The sequence below is a fragment of the Anabrus simplex genome, chromosome 4 (assembly GCF_040414725.1).
Source record: "Anabrus simplex isolate iqAnaSimp1 chromosome 4, ASM4041472v1, whole genome shotgun sequence".
In the NCBI taxonomy this organism is placed as follows: Eukaryota; Metazoa; Arthropoda; class Insecta; order Orthoptera; family Tettigoniidae; genus Anabrus; species Anabrus simplex.
Window position 1 is genome coordinate 329,035,329 of NC_090268.1, and position 20,218 is coordinate 329,055,546.

General features: G+C 39.8%; 1 protein-coding gene across 1 annotated transcript in view; it reads left to right on the plus strand.

Annotated features, from left to right (window-relative positions):
• Nucleotides 1-20,218, plus strand: part of LOC136872694 (peroxisomal leader peptide-processing protease) — a 1,469,308-nt gene that overhangs the window by 1,253,572 nt on the left and 195,518 nt on the right. Inside the window, exon 6 of the mRNA XM_067146518.2 lies at nucleotides 5,829-6,270. Coding sequence (XP_067002619.2) covers nucleotides 5,829-6,270 — 442 coding nt within the window. The remainder of the gene's footprint in view (nucleotides 1-5,828; nucleotides 6,271-20,218) is intronic.

The following is a 20,218-nucleotide window of genomic DNA, read 5'->3' on the forward strand; positions in this document are numbered from 1 at the left end:
TTGTGTGAAGAAATGGTCAGAATCAACATTCCAACCTTTACGAACTCTGACATTCATGATCTCTTTCCTGCATTTTACACTGATTGCAGCATGATCGATTTGAAATGATCCTATAGCTGCGTTCGGTGACTGCCAGGTGGTCTGGTATTTTGCCTTTCTGGGAAAAACTGTGGACATGACCTTCAACTGATATAACCTACACAGTTCAATTAAGCGCTTGCCGTTGGTGTTTGTTCTTCTATGTGCTGTGTAAGGCCTCAGTATATCTTCGTACCGTCGTTCTTTTCCCAGTTGAGCGTTGAAGTCACCTACGAGGATTTTGACAGGGTTCCCGGGGATCTTACCGATCTCGTCTTCTAGCATCTGCCAGAAACTTTGAACCTTTTCAGGGTTCTTCTTATTGTCATCATTAACTGGAGCATGTGTATTTACAGTACAATAGAGTATCCCTTGTTGCCACATCTCAGAGATAACACGGAGATGCGTTCGCTAGCTGATGTAAATCCGATGACAGAATCCATTATATCACGTCGGATTACAAAGATTGTACCAAAAACGCTAGAGCCATGTGTGTTCTTAGACGCTGGTTTCCCCTTAATAATAATAGATTTATTGCAGCCAATGGCCAAAAAATACATATACAAAATTTCCTTACTATATCTCACTATAGATTTTGTTCATTTCAAGCAGTCCTGTAGGTGATATCTCCCACATTGTTTACCACAAAGTCCACAAAAGCAGTGTTCAGCCGGTGAGTGAAAGGACTTTATTTTACATATACGATGATGAAATCCATGCACAGCAAACCGAGTCACCGTGCGTCTAAGAGCGTAGTTGGTTTGAGTCCATTCCTTATTTATCATTGCGTCGGTGCAATAAAATTCCTCCCTTTTCTCCTTCCTATCATTTAGGTGTTTTTTCTGAAGCTTTGGTTGTTGGTAGATGCAATTTTAATTTAAGATCCTCGATGAAGAAAGTTTCCTTTGTAAGTTCATAAACTAATCTTGTAGGAGTAAATTTTGAAACGGCTAGTGTCCTTTTCAAGAAACTTGCGTTTACACGATCTAATGTTTCGAGGTCTCTGGATGTAAGGTGTGTCCAAATTAAATGTATGCCGTATGTTACGATCGGTGCTATCTTTGCGTGAAATAAGAATAACGCTGTTTTAATGTCCAGTACCTCTGGATTGGTGATGTCTTGATTACTACAAATAGCTGCTAATGCTCTTTCCTTTATATGTATTTTAAATGACGTCCTGGTTGTTTGTAGATGTATTCCTAAATATTTGAAATGATTTACAATTTCCAGTTTCTCATTTCTGAGAAGTATGTTATCTGATTTGGCTAATCTTCCACACTTTCTAAAGAGCATTTGTACCGTCTTGTTAATGTTAATAGTAAGATCATTTTCCTTTGCCAATTCCTCCAGGTTGTCTATTACTATCTTTAATTCTTCTTTATTACTGGATCCTAAGACCTTGTCATCAGCATACATGTATAGTACTACTGGGGAGTTCCTAGGTATTATTTTAGTGACAATATCTGAAGTGATTACATTAAAGAGTAGTGGGGTTAATGGGTCTCCTTGTAAGACTCCATTTGTCTGAGTGATGCTTTTTGACCTGGTTGTCCCATCATCTATCATAATTCTCTGTGAGGTCAGAATATTATTTATAATAGTCACCAATTTGTTATTTTTCCTACCAACAGCTCTAGTTTGTGTATTAGAATTTCCCTATTTATCAAGTCAAAAGCTTTGTTATAGTCAACAAAGACAGCATAGAATTTCTGTTTAGGATGTCGTAGAGTTTCGTTGGGAGTGTTGATCTTTCTTTCCGGAAACCAAATTGTTTATCAAGAATCTTGTCATTGATTTCTTCCTCCAATCTCCTTTTCAGTAAACTGGTAAATAGTCTTAACAGGTTATTCTCTAGCGCTATGCCTCTGTAGCAATCTGGAGATTCCGTATTTCCTTTACCTTTGTAAAGGATTTTAATATTGGATTCTCTCCATTCATAGGGAATGTTTCCTTTTTCCATACAGGTGTTGAATATTGTCACCCATATTCCTAAAAACGCTTCCATAGACAATTTTATATGTTCGTTTAGAATACAGTTCGGACCTGCTGCCGTTTGATTTGCCAGTTCTGTTATGGTTGCTTTTACTTTCTCTTCTGTGAAATATTGAAACTCCATGTGTTTATCCGTATTTTCTTTCATCTCCATAGCCACCGGCCGGTTTTCTCTGTTCAAGATGAGTGAAAAATGATCTGTCCAAGTTTTCATTGGGATATCATTTAGGAAATGAGGTCTTCTAGCAGTTTGCGAATGGAATGGTTTTTGCGAGCTGTTTTTCGCAATTATCATTGCTTTCCTATCGATGAATCCCTTTTTCTTCTCTTTCAAAAGCTGTTTGTACTTTCTCCTTTCTACTATATATAGATTCATGTCAATCGGGTTACTTTTCTCTCTTGCTTTATGTAGGCATTCAAGGACCGTCTCCCTCAGCTTGTAGCACTCTTGGTCAAACCACTTCTGAGCTCGCCTGGTGCTTTTCCTGATTGGTATAAGAGCTTGTTTGAGTTTTTCTTCTGTGTCTTTAGTTGCTTCATCTAACGGTTTCTGAAGTATGTTCTGCATAAGTGTCTTTTGTTCTTCCAAAGTTGGTAGCTTCTCTATTACAATTTTCCGTGAGAAATTTTCCGGATGTTTCTGTTTTATAGACTTGTATCCGGGTATTGTTTAAATGTAGCTGTTACAGGAAGGTGTTTCCTTATTAAGCGTCTGTCCTCTATTTTCCACGAGTGAACTTCAATTAGGCTATTATGAAATAACAGATCTATTGTACTGCTGCCATTGTGACAGAAGTATGTTGGATTTGTGTTAGAACTGATTAAATTAAAACCATCTTGCTGCAAGTAAGAGATAACTAGATTGCTTTTCCTTGATGGCTTACCTATTCTACAATTTAAATATCCTGCTAAGATCACTGCCTCGTTATTATTAATTTTGTTTATAGCTTTACTTAGTGATTCTATAATGACTTCTAGTTGGACGTCTGGTTGGAAGTAGGCAGCAATAATTGTCACATATTTAAGTTTAATAACTATCACATTGTCCGATTTATAAATAATGTTCACGGGGGCCAGTTTTGCTTTGAACATGCATGTTATTCCCCCACTCGGTCTTCCACGGTGATTTTGTTTAGCTAGGGTATGTATGCTGTATTAACCAAAAGTGTTAATATTCTCTGTAAGAAAAGTTTCTGTTGATATTATGATGTCTTGAGTTAATATGTTTATCGGCATTATTGAGGTAGCGTTTTTTAGGCCTTCAATATTCCAGAGCAGTATTGATGTCATTTCTTCCTTATTGTCGCACGTTACCATTGTAGGAGATCCTATGGTTGTTTTCCAGGATGACCCCATTGTACCTTGAGCCTCGAAAATTGTATTGTCTAACTAATACGTCTTTTGGCCAGAAATCAGGGTTATTTACCAGTTTGAGACTGTCAAATGCAACCCCAGTTGTGAAAGACTTGTTATAGCCTTTAAAATTTCCAGTTGATTGCATTCCATGATTTCCTTTATTCCATTACTCTTCATATAATCTACTAAATTTTCTTTATGCATTGTGGGATGTATTCTACCTATATATAGCCACCCGATTTTTTTCCGCGGCCTTAAAGTTGCCATTCTGATCTTCCCTAGTTCCTCTAATCTCTGACCTACGTTTTCTTGTTGATCTCATATCTGTCCATGCAATCTGATTGTTTCCATCTTGTTGATCTATGACCTGTACCTTCCTACCTTCTTCAGCAACTTCTTTCGTAGAAATTTTCTCATGATTTCTTGAATCGTTCTTTTACCATGATCACATTACCTCTTGTTCCCTGATACTCTTCCTCCATCTCTTGATGACTCTAAGCAGCAAGTTGATTATCCATATTTCGTGTAGGTACCATTTGCTGCCTAGGTGTCGGCGGAGTTGGAGCCTTAGGTTTGGTTACATTTGTCGATTGGATGCGTATATCTAATTCATTTTGTAGAGCTTTTATTTCCATTTTTAATCTATCTTGTATTTTGGTTTCCATGTATCGAGCATTTCCTGCATCTTACTTATCATTCCGTCCGAGGATTCGATGTTGGGTCTTGGTTTTTTCAGAATCCTAGTCTTACATTCGGTGCACAACCACGTGAGTCTACTATTTTTTCTATTAACGCAGTCAAATTCTCCTTTCGTGAGACCATTGCATTCAAAGTGTTGCCATTTATTACATTATCTGCTACTGTTTTGGTGCATATATCACATCGTTCAATTTCTTGGACTTTGCTATCTTTGTTATTAGCTTGATTATTCGCTGACATCTTACCTTATTTCTCCTTGCTAGTCCTTGAGAGTTAAAAGCTGTTATTCCCTATCGGAAAATTTTAAAAACACGCTCTTAATCACTTTGAGTTTCTTCTTGAAAAGAGATCTATTTATTTCTTGATATTTGTTACGTAGTTATTCTCTAATAGAGAATTTCATAAGAAGCGGAATATAATTAAACAAATAGACACTCCTGCTATATTAATCCATCTACTAACAGTCAGCAACACTTATTATACACATTGAAGCTGTATGGTTATAGTAGTTGGCTGCTATGAATTTCGGTACTTGCCGAACTGTCCCGTATTATTCTTTCTTCTACGATGTTCTCACGATCCTGAAGCAACAGATTTATTTCTGTGCATTTCCCAGGTCTCTGCTTAATAGAATGTCTTGTCGCATTTGTAGCATGAGATGGGAGTTTCTCTTCTGTCTGGTGTTAAATGTCTTGTCACAATTGTTGCATAAAGTGAATGCTTCACCCCTGTGCGGTGCTAGAACGTCTTGTTGCACTTGTGGCATGAGGTGAGAATTCCTCTTCTGTGTGTTCTGGAATGTCTAACTGCATCTGTTACATGAGATGGGTGTGAGATTCTCTTGTATGTTGTGCTAGAAAGTCTTGTCGAACTTGTAACAAGAGACCGGAATTTGTCTTCTCTGCAGCCTGCGTTGGCAGCGTTGCGATCTGGCGGTTTCGCTGTTCAACACACCGGCATGTAGTTCCAACGTGCAACTTACCTTTTTGAGGTTAGAATTCCGCCAGTCTTACGAGTATCGATCTTCTCGATTTACCCACACTTACGGTATTTTCGGTTGTTTTTCTTCGTTCACTCTTCTTCTCTGTAGTAAACAGACACTTCCAAATTATGTAGGCTAGTCTTTTATCACTTTTAATACATATTTTTACCGTGTTTTTGGTACCGTCCGACGAACCCCTTACTTACTCTATAACCTTCTGACTCAAAAGCCACATCCTCAGTAAACAGTAACTTCCATTTCCCTTCTCCTATTTTTCTCCGCTTTCACGAATAGATATGAGTAGCCGTTCTTATTCTTACATCTACCAGAGAAAGATTTATGTAGGCCTATATGTACATGTAGAAAAGAAGTAAAGAACCGAGGAAGTTCCTTTGGATCATGTAGCTGTGAATTTGCATTCGGGAGACGGTGGGTTCGAACCCCACTATCAGCAATGCTGAAAATGATTTTCTGTGGTTTCCTATTTTCACACCGGACAAATGCGGGGTCTATACCTTAATTAAAGCAACTGCTGCTTCCTTCCCAGACCAAGTCCTCTCCTATCCCTTCGTCGTCATAAGACCTATCTGAGTCAGTACGACATGAAACCTATGGCTTGAAAAGAAATCGAAATTCGTACTGATTGATCCGGGAGAGTAAAATAAGAATAGTGTGATGAGTGATGACCTAGTTAATTCACATGTAATTACGGTTTTCACAGGTTTTTGGCGTTGCCCCCTAGTGGCTGGTGCGGTGGACAAGTTGCTTAATGGCTGGATGTTTGGAGATGGGGACAAAGATGACAATCCAAAGTTGACCAAGACCCTGCTGCCTCTTTTCGTTCTTCTGCGGCTAGGTGACCCAGCGCTACCACAATTGTCTGTGAATAATGTGAAGGCACAACCTTCACTTCGTCTGTCCGACACCGAGGCTGGTCGCGACGCGTTGGCTAACCTCTTCCGATATGTGGGGATGTTGCCACCACTAGCTAGAGGACAGACTTTAATGGTGAAATCGACGCCTTTTGGCAGTCAATTTTTCTTCGACTCTTGGAGTAATGGAGTTGTAAGTTCTATTGGTGGCCCTCAGGGATGTGTGCTACTGACCGATGCCCGTTCTGCCCCGGGGAGTGAAGGAGGTGTCATTATTCGCCAGGGATTTGGGTGAGTATGTTATCTTAGTTGTTAATCCGCGAGTGGTCGCTATATGAGATTTTCTCTCACATTATTTTTTTATTGTGATATTACTTCACAGTGATTAAAGGGAGGTGACTGTTCCCTCTTGTAGCTGAGTTTATAACTGTCGTGAGTAGAGCGATTCACATTTGAAGGGTAAGCACCCCCTCTCCTAGTCAGAACAAAGGTTCCTATGTGTCCGTGTGTGCTGTGTGAGAGTTTCTCTCATCGCGCGGCTAATGACGTTGGTGTTATTTTGAAGTGGAGCGGGGAACTTACTCCTATTGTACACGTTAGTATTTGTATTATGAGCACTTCTTGTTTTTGAAAATGTTATTGTGTTCAGAAACCTTGCTTTGAACGTAAACATTATTAGATATAATGCATGTGTGAGATTTTACTTTTTACAACTTCAGGACGGAAGTTATTGTTATGTACATTGCATATGTTATTTTAAGTAGTAATTTGTGTCTTTAATAAACAGCTAATCATTTCATTTTTATCTAAAATATATAAGGTAGTACTTGCGTTTCATTTCAGTAGTAAATTTCATCCTTACGCCGCACAAAACTGTGAAAAATGTCAAATTTATTTTAATGTGAGAGAAAGTCTCAAGCGCGACCACTCACGTTACATTTCGTCTAGCGACCTTTCTTGGGTTAAAACTTACCAACAGAGAACTAAATAATAAAACTCCATCTAGTGAATCAGGAGGAGGAGGTGGTGGGGTGGTGGTGGTGGTGGTAACTGACATTTTAAAGAGAAAAAATATCATGATTATTGATATCTATGCTCTTTGGGCCTTTCTGTGTACTTTTGTTTTATACATGTTCTTTGGGGACTTACTGTTGCCTTCCCTTACTATTGGGGGAAGTAATGATATATATGCTCTTTGATGTGTGCTCTTGTTTTATATATGTTCTTTGGGGACTTAATGTTGTTTTTGTCGAATAATAAAACCAGATATTGGAAATGAAATTAAGATTTTGTCCTCGGATATATTAATTATTAGCTCACTCTTAACATTAACAGAAGAAGAACATAAATCATAATGTTATTGACTTTACGTTCCACTAAATATGTTTACGGTTTTTTGAGGCGCCGAGTTGCCTGAATTTAGTCCCGCAGGAGTTCTTTTACGTGCCAGTAAATCTGAGCACCTTCAAATACCACCGGACTGATTCACGAGTTGTGGTGGCCAGTCATCGAATGGTACCATGCTGCCGGCAGCTTTTGTTGAGCACACTCACCTGATTCTATTTGCCCGGCTCCATGGCTAAATGGTTAGCGTGCTGGCCATTGGTCACAGGGGTCCCGGGCTCGATTCCCGGCAGGCTTGGAATTTTAACCATCATTGGTTAATTTCGCTGGCACAGGGACTGAGTGTATGTGTCGTCTTCATCAACATTTCATCCTCATCACGACGCGCAGGTCGCCTACAGGTGTCAAATCAAAAGCCCTACACCTGGCGAGCCGAACCTGTCCTCGGACACTCCCGGCACTAAAAGCCATACGCCATTTCATTTTTTTATTTTTTTTACCTGATTCTACTTGAAGAACGAATTGTGGAATCACCACTCAATGAAGGAACGTGCACTCAAATCGAAGAAAGCAGGATGTTGATGTACAATGGTGGAAGTTTGGGGAAATCCCAAATTTTGTGAAAAGCGATTCGTTTGCCCTTTTCCTATCGGCAGGTAAACAAATAACCGCCACCAAGGAGTAACTTCCGGCGACTTCTTGCGAACTTGAATCATTTCCACAACCAATCGAAAACAGTTCAGAACAGTTCTACATCCAAATTATTGGTATTTTGCTTTTTATCGCTTTCATTGTCGTTTTGACCTCGTAAAATACAGATGTTCAAAAACAACTGTTTTTTTTAAACCTTGCGCAACAAACTAAAGTACGAAACTGTTTGTTACGGTCATTTTGATTGTTATTTCCAAACTGAGTCTAGGAACCCCCAGCACTTACCGGACGATTTTGGGAGTGCCTGTTTCATTAGAACACCGTCGATGTAATTGCAATAGCCCCCTATATACGGAACAAGAGTTAAAGGCAGTATAGTCTATTCATTTGTGGGAATTAATACCTCAATAAGGCTTACGTACACGTAGTTTGTAAGGTTTGCTCTGGAGGAAATTGCTTTCATGTATAACTTATAAATACAATTCTAGGGGTTCCGCTGTCTGTAATTTCGTTTGTTTTGACAATTTTTCAGATATTTATCCGTTTTATTACAAGTCAAGACCGTACCAACGGCTTTTAGCTTTCGTGTCTGTCTGTTTGTCTGTTCCACCATCACGGCGAAAAGGCTCTATAGATCTCGACCAAACTTGATATTTAGAGTGTACTTATCCATAGAAAGGTTTAGATATGCAAATGGTTTAAAACTGAGGGTTTATAGGAAAGCCAGAACAGTTTTCTTCAATTTTCTCCTATAGTATTGATTTTCTGCAAAATCTGTGGACTATATGTGATTCATCCTTTCATTTTAAACAACTTTTGTTATGTACATAATTTCGCTTACTCTTCAAATGATGGAGAAAATTACTATTTTTTGGGGCTTTCATGCTTTGCATTGAGTGACCGACAGACCGACAACGAACCTACCGGTTACCAGGGTAAAGTCTTTGGTTGCTTGCCAGCAGGGAAGTGCCGTAATGCCATTTTCGTCATCATTGCTGTAAACTTATGGTTGTTCCTTGGGTAGAAGACGAGAATCACGTCAGGCTGCCATTCTGCGGGATATTTGCGGAATACCTTTGGAGGTTACAATCGTCTTCGAATGGCACTGAGGGAAGGTTGCTAATATTTGAATAGTACCGTGGAGTGTAGCCCCCATTTTACATCGTAAGGGTTTTCCTGGCCTTTGCTATAGTTTTACTGCATTTCTCTTCTACTTCTGTTTTCTGCTTTAATTTATTGCCTCAGCAATGCCTCTTTAGACTTAAGTAATAACGCCATAATTCATCTTAGTTTACCTAAGAGTCCCTGCCCTTAAATTTCTTCTCTGTTACCGCTTTCATATCATCACAATTCAATGAGGGACATTTCATTTTCCAGTACATCCACTTGGTATTTACATATTTGTTCTGTCCGGCTGTCCTCGGTTATTATCCTACTTTCAATTAACATCGACTTTCTTAAGTTTTTGTTTTCGTCCTTAATTTCTCAGTATGCATGCGAGTGGTAATTCTGAAACGTGTACAGTCTTTCCTTTGAGGAAAAATTACAAGCTCTTCAAATGTCTAACTTTTTGGTCCTGGAAAATATCGAAATGTAGAGGAAATTTTACTGACGCTGCATACCTTCGTTTCGGACTAACTGCTGGCCAAATGGTAAGTCATGTCACAAAACTGATAACACAATCGCTGCTCAATTTGGAGAGATCTATGACTTTGGTCCTATGACTTTTTGTCGGATTTCAATTCCTTATACGTTAAGTAGAGCTGAATTTCTCGATTATAGTCAAATATCTCCTTCTCAATTGTGACCGGCATTTGGAAATGAAAACTCCCCAGCTCTATTGTGAATGGCAGTTGGCAAGTGAGCCTGCTTTTCTAATGAAAACTCCCCATCTCTACTGTGAATTGCAGTTGGCAAGTGAACCTGCCATTATAGTAGAAACTCCCGAACTCGATTGCGAATGGCAGTAGAAAATGTAGCCTGCCATTATCATCAAAACTTCCCAACGCGTACCTTACATGAAAAACAACGTATGGGGTCCTGCCCAAACAACGTATGGGGTCCTGCCCGTTTTGTTTTTCGGATAGCGCCAAGAGATATGCAGTTTAATATAATCTTACTCACTGCGTGTACTGCAATTTACGTCGCAATCCGACGCACGCGAAGCGCGGATATATTTGCTAGTAGGTGATAAAGTGTTATCTCTTGCAATTTCCAGCTTTTATTTGATTTTATTACAGGAAAGAACGAAACTATTTTATGGATAGTAAACCGTTTTATTCTGGAATACTAAACAGTTTTTTAAAGCGTTTGTTACTCAGGGTTTCGGATATTTTACTTTACTTACAACACCATGTAACACCAACTTTCGAAGTTTTGTGTCATCGAAGCAGAAATTTGTCCGAAGCAGCTTCGGAGCTTTGAAACATCAGCAAAACTTCGACTTTGAATCAGGTGCTTCGAATCATATCAAAAGCTGTAGTTCTGATGTTAAGGTTGGCCTGCATTTCTGCTTCCCGATCTGCGTGACTTTAGATTTTCGGAACTAATACGTAATGTTGCGTACGTGGTCCAAGTTTGTGGTGGCTAGCTGGAGTCTCATTATCGGCCAAAAGTGTAATATCATCTGCAAAGTCGAGATCTGTCAGCCTGTCCACGTATGAGGATGTAATTATTTTTGCACTCCGTATACATTCAGAAAAATGAAACGATTCGGGATTTTTAGAATATGATTTTTTCACACGTGTGTGGTATTAATGAACATCTTGGTCAAATAATGAAAATAGCAAGTTTAAAAATGCTGACAAATCTCGACTTTCGCCTAAATCTTCATTAACCAATAACCATAGAACTAACATCTCCTGTTATTCACTGAATATGGCATAAACTTAGTGATTTTTTAATAGAGATTCCATCGCAGTATATTTACTAGTGTAGTAATAGCTCAGAATGAACGTCTAGAACATGCATTCTCCTACGTGGGAACTATGCATGATAAAGGTGATGAAGGCTTGTCTCTTTCTAATTTTTCTCCTTACGCATTCCGTGTTCAATTCTCATTACCCAGCTCCTTGGCTCAATAGTCAGCGTAGCGGACTTCGTTCCAGAGGGTCCCAGGTTTGATTCCAGGTCAGGTCGGGGATTTTCACTGTTTCTGGCTAACTCTGCTGGCTCGGGAACTGGATGTTTATGTTTGTTTTTTCATACATCTTTATTACAGACAATAATGTATTCATGGATATTCGATTAATCCCCACAATTAGGTCATATCTTTTAAAAATGATGACATTATGGGTGTGATGCAATTTTGACAGCACTACCAGCCACCAAAGAGACAATAGTGAATTTATCCCTCCACTTAATGTTCGCGTCGGGAAGGGCATCCGGCCGTAAAATTGATCTACACTCATATCCAGTGCTAACCACAAGTAATAGGCCAAAAGGTCAGAATGGAGATAAAGAAGAGAACCTTCCTTGGTTAATTCGTGTTATTGTTTAATCCAGGAGTCTTTAGATTACTCTCGGGCTGAGGTGTATTTCATTTTCACCTTCGTCTCTCATCATCCTGCGACTGGTGTGCCCTTGAATTCTTCCCCTTCAGCTCCCATCAACCTCATCTTAGGGCTATTGCCCTTCATATTATACCTTATAACCCCGTCTTCAAATAAAGTCTAATAAGTGAAGTTTTTGGTCTATGTTAGTGGTTATTTTCCTTGTGACAATAATGTATTTACAGATTTTCGATTAATCTCCACAATTAGGTCATATCTTTTAAAAATGATGACATCACAGTGATGATGTAATTAATAGAAAGGTGATTGTATACTTCGTGTGTGGTTTAGTGTTTTATCACGTATATCAATCACGTTATAGGCAGGAACAGCAGGACGCCATGCATGAAAGCATGTCATGCTGTCACTTTGTTTTAACCGTATCACAGATAGCGAAGTATTAAAAATAGCCTATGACTGAAACCGGATTCAAGCTCTACATATTATAGGGGTAATAGTAGTAATAATAATTTCGTGTGGCTTTTGCTACCGTGGTGCAGCCCTTGTAAGACAGATCCTCCGGCGAGGGTGGGCGGTATCTGCCGTGTATGGGGAACTGCATGTTAGTGTGGCAGAGGAGAGTGTTATGTGTGGCGTGTGTGTTGCAGGAATTTTGAGGGCAGCACAGACATCCAGTCCATGAGCCAAGGGAATTAATCGTTTAAGATTAAAATCCCTCGCCCCATCCGGGAACCGAATCCTGAAGCCCGAAGCCTGACAGTGAATATGCTGACCAGTTAGCCGTGGGGCCGGACATGATAGGGGTAGCAGAGTATTTAAATATGCCTCGTGTTAGCTGTTAGTTTGGAGATATGATTTCATCACTGCATCCGTGGTGTAGGGGTAGTGTGCCTGCCTCTCGCCCGGAGGCCCCGGGTTCGATTCCCGGCCAGGTTAGGGATTTTTCTCTCGATCTGAGGGCTGGTTTGAGATCCACTCAGCCTACGTGATTAGAATTGAGGAGCTATCTGACGGTGAGATGGCGGCCCCGGTCTCGAAAGCCCAGAATAACGGTGCGTGTCGCCTGGTGTAAGAGTTAGTGAACTCTTAGGTGTAATTTGAGGTACCTGAAGTGTATTCTTGGCCCGTTCGGCCGTTACAAATTTGGGACTTTAATTCTCGGTCCTAGACCCTCCGAAATGTAATTATTTGTAGCTGAAGGTTTGATTCCCGTATTATTGTAACTTTGTTTTGGAACCTCTAGGTTCTTAATTTATATTTAAACAAAGTTTAAGGTTCGATTACCCCTCAGAGGGGTAAATTTGTCAGTAGAGGCTAAAGCCCCCCTTTCATCGTACTTGCCAATGAATTAGGCAGACCTGTTGGTCTGGTGAAGACTTACAAAGTCGTGAGTTGTTGAATAGGAGCTTCCTCCTCCGTGTTTAGACTTAGGATATTGTAGATATCCTACTTGTTCAAGTTTTGTTACAATTTGTTGTTGTTGTTCTGAAAAGATAATCAAACAAAAGAAAATATAACTTTGAAAATAAATTCTAAACTTAAAATATTCTTGGTGTGGATTTGTCCAATGTCCTGGTTCTGCCGTTTCTTCCCCTGTACTCCACAGGTAACACCGTAACAATTATTATTTATTTATTTATTTATTTACGTATTTATTTATTTTATTTATTTATTTATTTATTTATTTATTTATTTATTTATTTATTTATTTATTTATTTATTTATTTATTTATTTATTTATTTATTTATTTATTTATTTATTTATTTATTTATTTATTTATTTATTTATTTATTATTCGCTAATCGGTCAATAAGAAACAATAAGTTTCGTTATACATTCTGGCGTTTACTCAGTTTTTGATTAGTCCAGTAGGTTTTTATTAGCTCCCTGTGGCGTTCATCCGACCACTTTGCACCGACTGACCGCTTCACATCGTGGAAAGTCCCAAAAGTCACAATGCTTGTCCTGGAAGGTGTCGTTTGTGCGCATCTTCTGGTCGTAGGCCCATTTCTTCGAGGTCTTTCTTGACGTAACGTACCAGGGAATTGTTGTTTTTGGTTATTATTATGATTATGATTATTATTATTATTATTATTATTATTATTATTATTATTATTATTATTATTATTATTATTAATGTGAACATTGTCTGTACATATAATATTTATATCATTAATGTTGTTGTTATTATTACCACCCATCAAAGGTGGACTGTGTAAATTTCTAAAATATGTGATGTATCTGTGTAGGTGTACTGTTGAAGACGTTATGTCCTGTTGTATGCCGGATTTATTAAATGTAAACTAATCGTAATTGAAGGTTGTAAACGTTTCTCAGTGGCACAGTCGATTATTCTTATGCTTCTGTTCCCAAGATAATGGTTTAATCTTGGCTGAGATCGATAACTTTTTATCCTCGGGCGCTAAACGTTCTATTTATGAACAACGTACATAACTATTGCTATTAAGTGTAACATTTTTCATTTATTTATCCATGCGATGAAACCCCAATCCGTACTTTTTCTTCTTCAAGTGCCGATCGGTTATCAGGGTGCTGGCGGTCCTACAATTACAAGCAGGCAAAAACAGTTTTAATTTTAGCCTGACATTCTCATGCGTTCATAACATGCCGAAATTTTATGGCTATGATCACCCAGTAATGAGAAAATATTTCATAAAATCTACATCACCCTTGTTTACAAATATCAGTTGAAATAAAAACTTGGCGTGCAGATAACAATAAGTTACTTTAAGACATATTAAAGTTGGTAACGATCAGCTCAAATCTTTCTTCTTCTTCTTCTGCTTCTTCTTCTTCTTCTTAATCTGTTTACCCTCCAGGGTCGGTTTTGCCCTCGGACTCAGCGAGGGATCCCACCTCTACCTCCTCAAGGACAGTGTCCTGGAGCTTCAGACTCTGGGTCGGGGGAAACAACTGGAGAGGATGACCAGTACCTCGCCCAGGCCGGCTCACCTGCTATGCTGAACAGGGGCCTTGCGGGGGATGGGAAGATTGGAAGGTAGACAAAGAAGAGGGAAGGAAGCGGCCGTGGCCTTAAGTTAGGTACCATCCCGGCATTTGCCTGGAGGAGAAGTGGGAAACCACGGAAAATCACTTCCAGGATGGCTGAGGTGGGAATCGAACCCACCTCTATTCAGTTGACCTCCCGAGGCTGAATGGACAACGTTCCAGCCCTCGTACCACTTTTCAAATTTCGTGGCAGAGCCGGGAATCGAACCGGGGCCTCCGGGGCTAATGACACTAACCACTGCACCACAGAGGCGGGCACCATTCTTTAAGTTATGAATGTTCAAAGTGAGCGCTCCGTTGAAAATAGAAAATATACCGGCACTATTTTTTATTCAACCTGTCTCTGTACGATAGAAATGTCTACTCCACATAATTGAACGTAGAATAAAATAAGCTATATTTTGATGTAGCTTGTTTCTATGTTAAGGGACTGCCTGGCTGAGACAGTAAAGGTGTGCTCGGTTCTCCCGGAAGGACGTGGCTTCGAATCCCCGTCAGGAAGTCTTAAAATTTAAGAAACGAGATTTCCACTTCTGAAGGTGAACATGGCCCTGAGGTTCGCTCAGCCTACACCGAAAATGAATACCAGGTTAATTCCTGGGGGCAAAGGTGGCCGGGCGTAGAGCTAACCACTCTACCCCATCAAGTGCCGAGGATAGTGGAAACCTTTACCTTCCAGCCCTCCAAGGGCCTTCATGGCCTGTACGGAGATGACTTTGCTTTGCTTCGGTTTCTTTCTATGTAGGACAGTGGATACACCTTTTATTTATGTATTAACTCGGGTGTCTATACTCTTTTCCACGACAATAGGGCAATGTTGTCCTTTGCTCACTGCAGTTCGGAACATTTCAGTGGATGAAGTTTGAAACAACGTTCTTTATAAATGGAATCCGTTTTCTATTATCTCCATATCTACCGACCGTTTGCCTTAGAAATATTAGTTGAAGGAGTGCGGATCTCTCAGGATCTCATGAAATGTCCCTGGTATTCAAAATTCCTGCTTTTTCTTACCCATTCTCCATTCAACTATTTTTACATGATTTCGTCTTACGCGATTATTTCACATAATCAATTAATAGACATAACGTGAGAGGCAGCAGTAGTTCATTCCTTTTTGAATCGATATGAGTGTTCCAAAATATCTTATCTTTTCATGTTTATTATTGTGATCTTCGTTGTGTTTTTGTTGGATTCTCTATCACGAGTTTCATGAAGTATGAAGTTCAGCTTTATGCTCGTTGATTTCACGGCTGTTTTTTCGGTCAGTCAAAGAACCAACGAATGAGTCATCCTAGCCTGCAGCACGTGGAAGGGCATGCTACCAGATTATCTTCTGTGGACCACTCCACCACGTGGAATGCGGTCTTGCTCCCGACACAATGATTGTACACTTTTTAACGACCATGACGTCATCAACTTGTTCCAGACTTCATTGTTTAGATGACGTCACTTCGTACTCGATAGTGAAATCTAAACTAATTATTCCACATAAGAAGTAGAATATTACAACTGCATTGTTCCAACACAATAGACTGATTCAATCGGAAACTTTCTTGATAGGTGCTCTTAGAGAGAACTGACAATAAGTTCTCCGGATTGAGCGTTCTCCAGAGATTGATCATATGCGATTACGTACATTTCCATGATGAAACTAAATCTCCTCTGGTGCAATTAACATCAAGGAAAGTACCGCTTTCATTAGAACTTTTCCATGGAATGTTTATTTCCAAGATGATACGCCATGGTCAGCATAGCAGCTTCCTAACCGGAAGTCAACTGCTTGGCGATGTTGCGTTTAAACACCCTCAAATACTACTTACCTCAGCCGGAATCGAATCCACGATCTTGGGATCCACAGTGGGAGCTAGCAGGTAGTGATGGGATAATCGAATGCAAAATAATCGCTTATCCTCGATTCATTTTATACGACTATTAAATTATATGCCGGCCCCGTGGTGTGGGCTGACCTCCCGAGGCTGAGTGGACAACGTTCCAGCCCTCGTACCACTTTTCAAATTTCGTGTCAGAGCCGGGAACCTAACCCGGGCCTCCGGGGGTAGCAGATAACTGCACTAACCACTGCACCACAGAGGCGGGCACCATTCTTTAAGTTATGAATATTACATGAAGTTCAGCTTTATGCTCATTAATTTCACGGCTGTTTTTTCGGTCAGTCATAGGTGAATGAAGGCAGCAGATTGATTCGTATCAGTCTGTCTATTTTATCAGAATGCAAGAAACTTCGTATTTAGACCATAGCAAACCCGAATTGAAGGTTAGAGTGAATGTTTCGAAATTCAAATTTAAATTCTACGTAGTAAAAAAGGATAAAGCATGAAATTTAAAATATCTCTCTTGATATGAGGTTTTTATTTAGAATTTAATTTACAACTTCTCTTCTGCACAAAATTTCAGTGGGATACATTTTCTAAAATGACTGAACTCCGTCAGACAGGGGAGCGTTCTTCTGCGGCTAGGAAGCGAAGAATGAATTATATTCCATATATAAAAAATATATTTTTCGGCAAAGTTGTATGACTGTTATTTTTAATAAATACCGTAGGCCTATACATTTTCGTCTACATGAGTAACGGAGGGGTGCGTGGCAATACAGTTTTCCCTTTGCATATTAAACATGTCATAAATGTTATTGCAATTCAACGGTAAGGCATACATAACCAAATATCGTTTACATTGTAATATCAAATGTGACACTAGATAAAATTAGCTTTCTGATTTGCCCCCTCCCCCTCCCCCGAAAAAAGAATCTTGTGTGTGCGCCTGCTCACATGACCCCACCCACCGAAGCCGGTTTATAGGTACAGCTTCGTCCATCGAGTTTATTTCTGACTTGTCCTTTATCTCCTCATTCCGAGTACCGAGTACTACCCTGCCATTGTCCCAACTTCTTTGTACTAGCAATCATTCTAGCTACTTCCGTTTTCATTACTTCCAACTTACTAATAAGATATCATCTGTCCACCCAGATTTCATTCCTATACAGTAGAGTTGGTCTAAACACAGACCGATGAAAAGATAGAATAGTTTCGTCCGGTAGCTAACTTATTTTCTTAAAAATGCCGTTGATCGCAACTGCAAGTTCAGTGCATTAGCTTTGCTACACCTTGATTCAGTTTCGCTTAGTTACCATCTTGGGAGAATACACATCCACCTGATCTAGTTCCATATTTCCTTCCTGACATTCAGTTCTTTTCCTCCCTATTGTCATTACTTTCGTCTAAGAAATGCTATTTTTCAGATCATACATGCTGTACTTCCTCTCAAGCTCCAAGATATTAGATTTCAGACTTTCAGCACAGTCACTGGCAAAGGCCAAACCACTTACCATATTTCCATCCAATTAAAATCCTCTCTGTAATTTTATAAAAAACCAAACCTCATGACGCAAAAGCCCCGAAGGACCATGGCTTACCAAGCGACCGCTGCTCAGCCCGAAGGCTTGCAGATTACGAGGTGTCGTGTGGCCGGCACGATGAATCCTCACGGCCATTATTCTTGGTTTTCTAGACCGGGGTCGCTATTTCACCGTCAGATAGTTCCTCAATTGTAATCATGTATGCTGAGTGGACTTCGAACCAACTCTCAGATCCAGGTAAAAAGTCCCTGACCTGGCTGGGAATCGAACCCATGATCCATGTGTACTATGAACAACAGAGGTGAAAGATTACAGCCTTGTCTCTGATCCCTGTAACCACCTTGAATCAAGAATCCTAACTGCAGCCCAATTTTTAACAAAAATGCCTTTGACTGCCTGTAATAACCTACCCATATTCCCTCATTTCCCCAGTACGGAGAACATTTTTTCTTGGTACTCTGCCATATGCCTTTTGTTGATATATGAAAAATGAATATACTGTCTATTCCTCTCATAGCATTTTTCAATCGTCGTCATAAGACCTATCTCTGTCGGTGCGACGTAAAACAGCTTGCAATACAAATAAGAAGAAGCATTATCATCCGATGTACTCTCCACTATTGATCATACCGCCCTGTTCAAAATGCCTGGTATTCTCATCAGTGAAATTCCTTGATTGTTGCAGTCCTTTCTGGTCCCTACTTATAGATAAGTGCAATTATGCTTTCGATAAATCAGACGGCGCTTTACTTGTATTTCATTTTAATCCTACAACTCTATGAAGCCATCTCATCCCTGTCTTTCCACTATATTTCACCATTTTAGGTCTAATCTATTCCTGCAGTTTATGACAAGCTGTTTATTTATCATCCTTTCCAATCCTCGAGCGTAATTTCACTCCTATCGTCGTTTTCCTCCTCGTGGATTCCATTGTTGGCGACTTCAACAGAAATATTTTCGTTTACGTTGCGAAGATCTTCAAAATATTCTTTCCATACGCCCAGTTATTTCTTAGGATCTAGTATGAGTTCACCTGATTTACCTTAAAAACTCCTCATTCCCCTTTTCCTTCCATTTCTAGGATCCTTTACTACAGTCCTGTAAGGTTTTCCTGCCTCTCGATCAAGCCTTCCCACGCTTCCTATGATTCCTTCCCGGACTACGAGGATTTGTTTCGCTGTTTCTTTCATCTACGTTCAATTCCCTGCATGCATCAGTTTTATTTGGAACCATTTTTATTCGCCTTCTTATGTTTATAAGCTTCCCTGACTTCAGCATTCTACCATGATGTTCTTTACATTCCATGCTGTTGATAGGCATTCTCTAGCCGTTTCTACCACAGCATTCCTGTATGCCACTGATTCTCTCTTTATATTCTGAACCTGCTAAAACCTGCTAACTGTCGATTCTGTGGAACCTTTAACTAATCATATCAATTTACTACTGTCTAATTTCCTCGCCTTTGAGATTTTCTACCCTTATCCGTCTGCAGACAGACTTAACATTCTATATCCTAGGTTTAGTGATACTTAGTTCGCTGCGGATGAGATAATTAGATAGGCCTAGTTAGATTATTTATTTTACCTGGCAATGTTAGCGACACTTATCTCTATTTTACATTTAACCTTGACCTTAAATACTACTAAACTACTATACTAACCTAATTGAGCTATGCATAAAGTATCTAATATACTACTATATACAATGTTCAAAAAAATTAGGGGAACATGTTTTGTAACGTCTGGTATGTGAACGTTAATTTGGTAGATGGGGTTCCAATGGTCGTACAACATATCCTGAGACCTTAGTTACTCAGGGTATGTCAGATCGAAGGTATACTCCACCTGTAGGCGTAGGCATGCATTCAAATGTCAGGTGACCCCACAAAACAAAGTGAATAGCGGTGCGTCAGTGTGTCGTTGTGAGGTACTGTATACAGACTACTGCAGTCATCTGAGCACCTTGTACGTCAACCAGCACATGTGACGAGAGCGTACATCTTACCGAGGTTCAAATCACAAGAGCCGCCACTTTGACTCAGGAAGGATGGACTCTTCGTCGTGTTGCTGTGGATCCCAATGTCTCTCCGTCAGTTACTCAACACTTGTGGAATCGCTACAATGAGACAGGTCAGTTCACAAGGAGGGTTGGACAAGGTGGTTGACACATGACAACCCCACAGGATGACCGATATCTGACCATCTGTGCGTTGCGGCGTCGTTCAGCAACTGCCAGAGAACTGCAACAAGACATCAGGAGGGTCCCTGGAGTCACGGTGTCTGACCAGACAGTAAGGAACAGGTTAAGATAACATTGATATCGGAA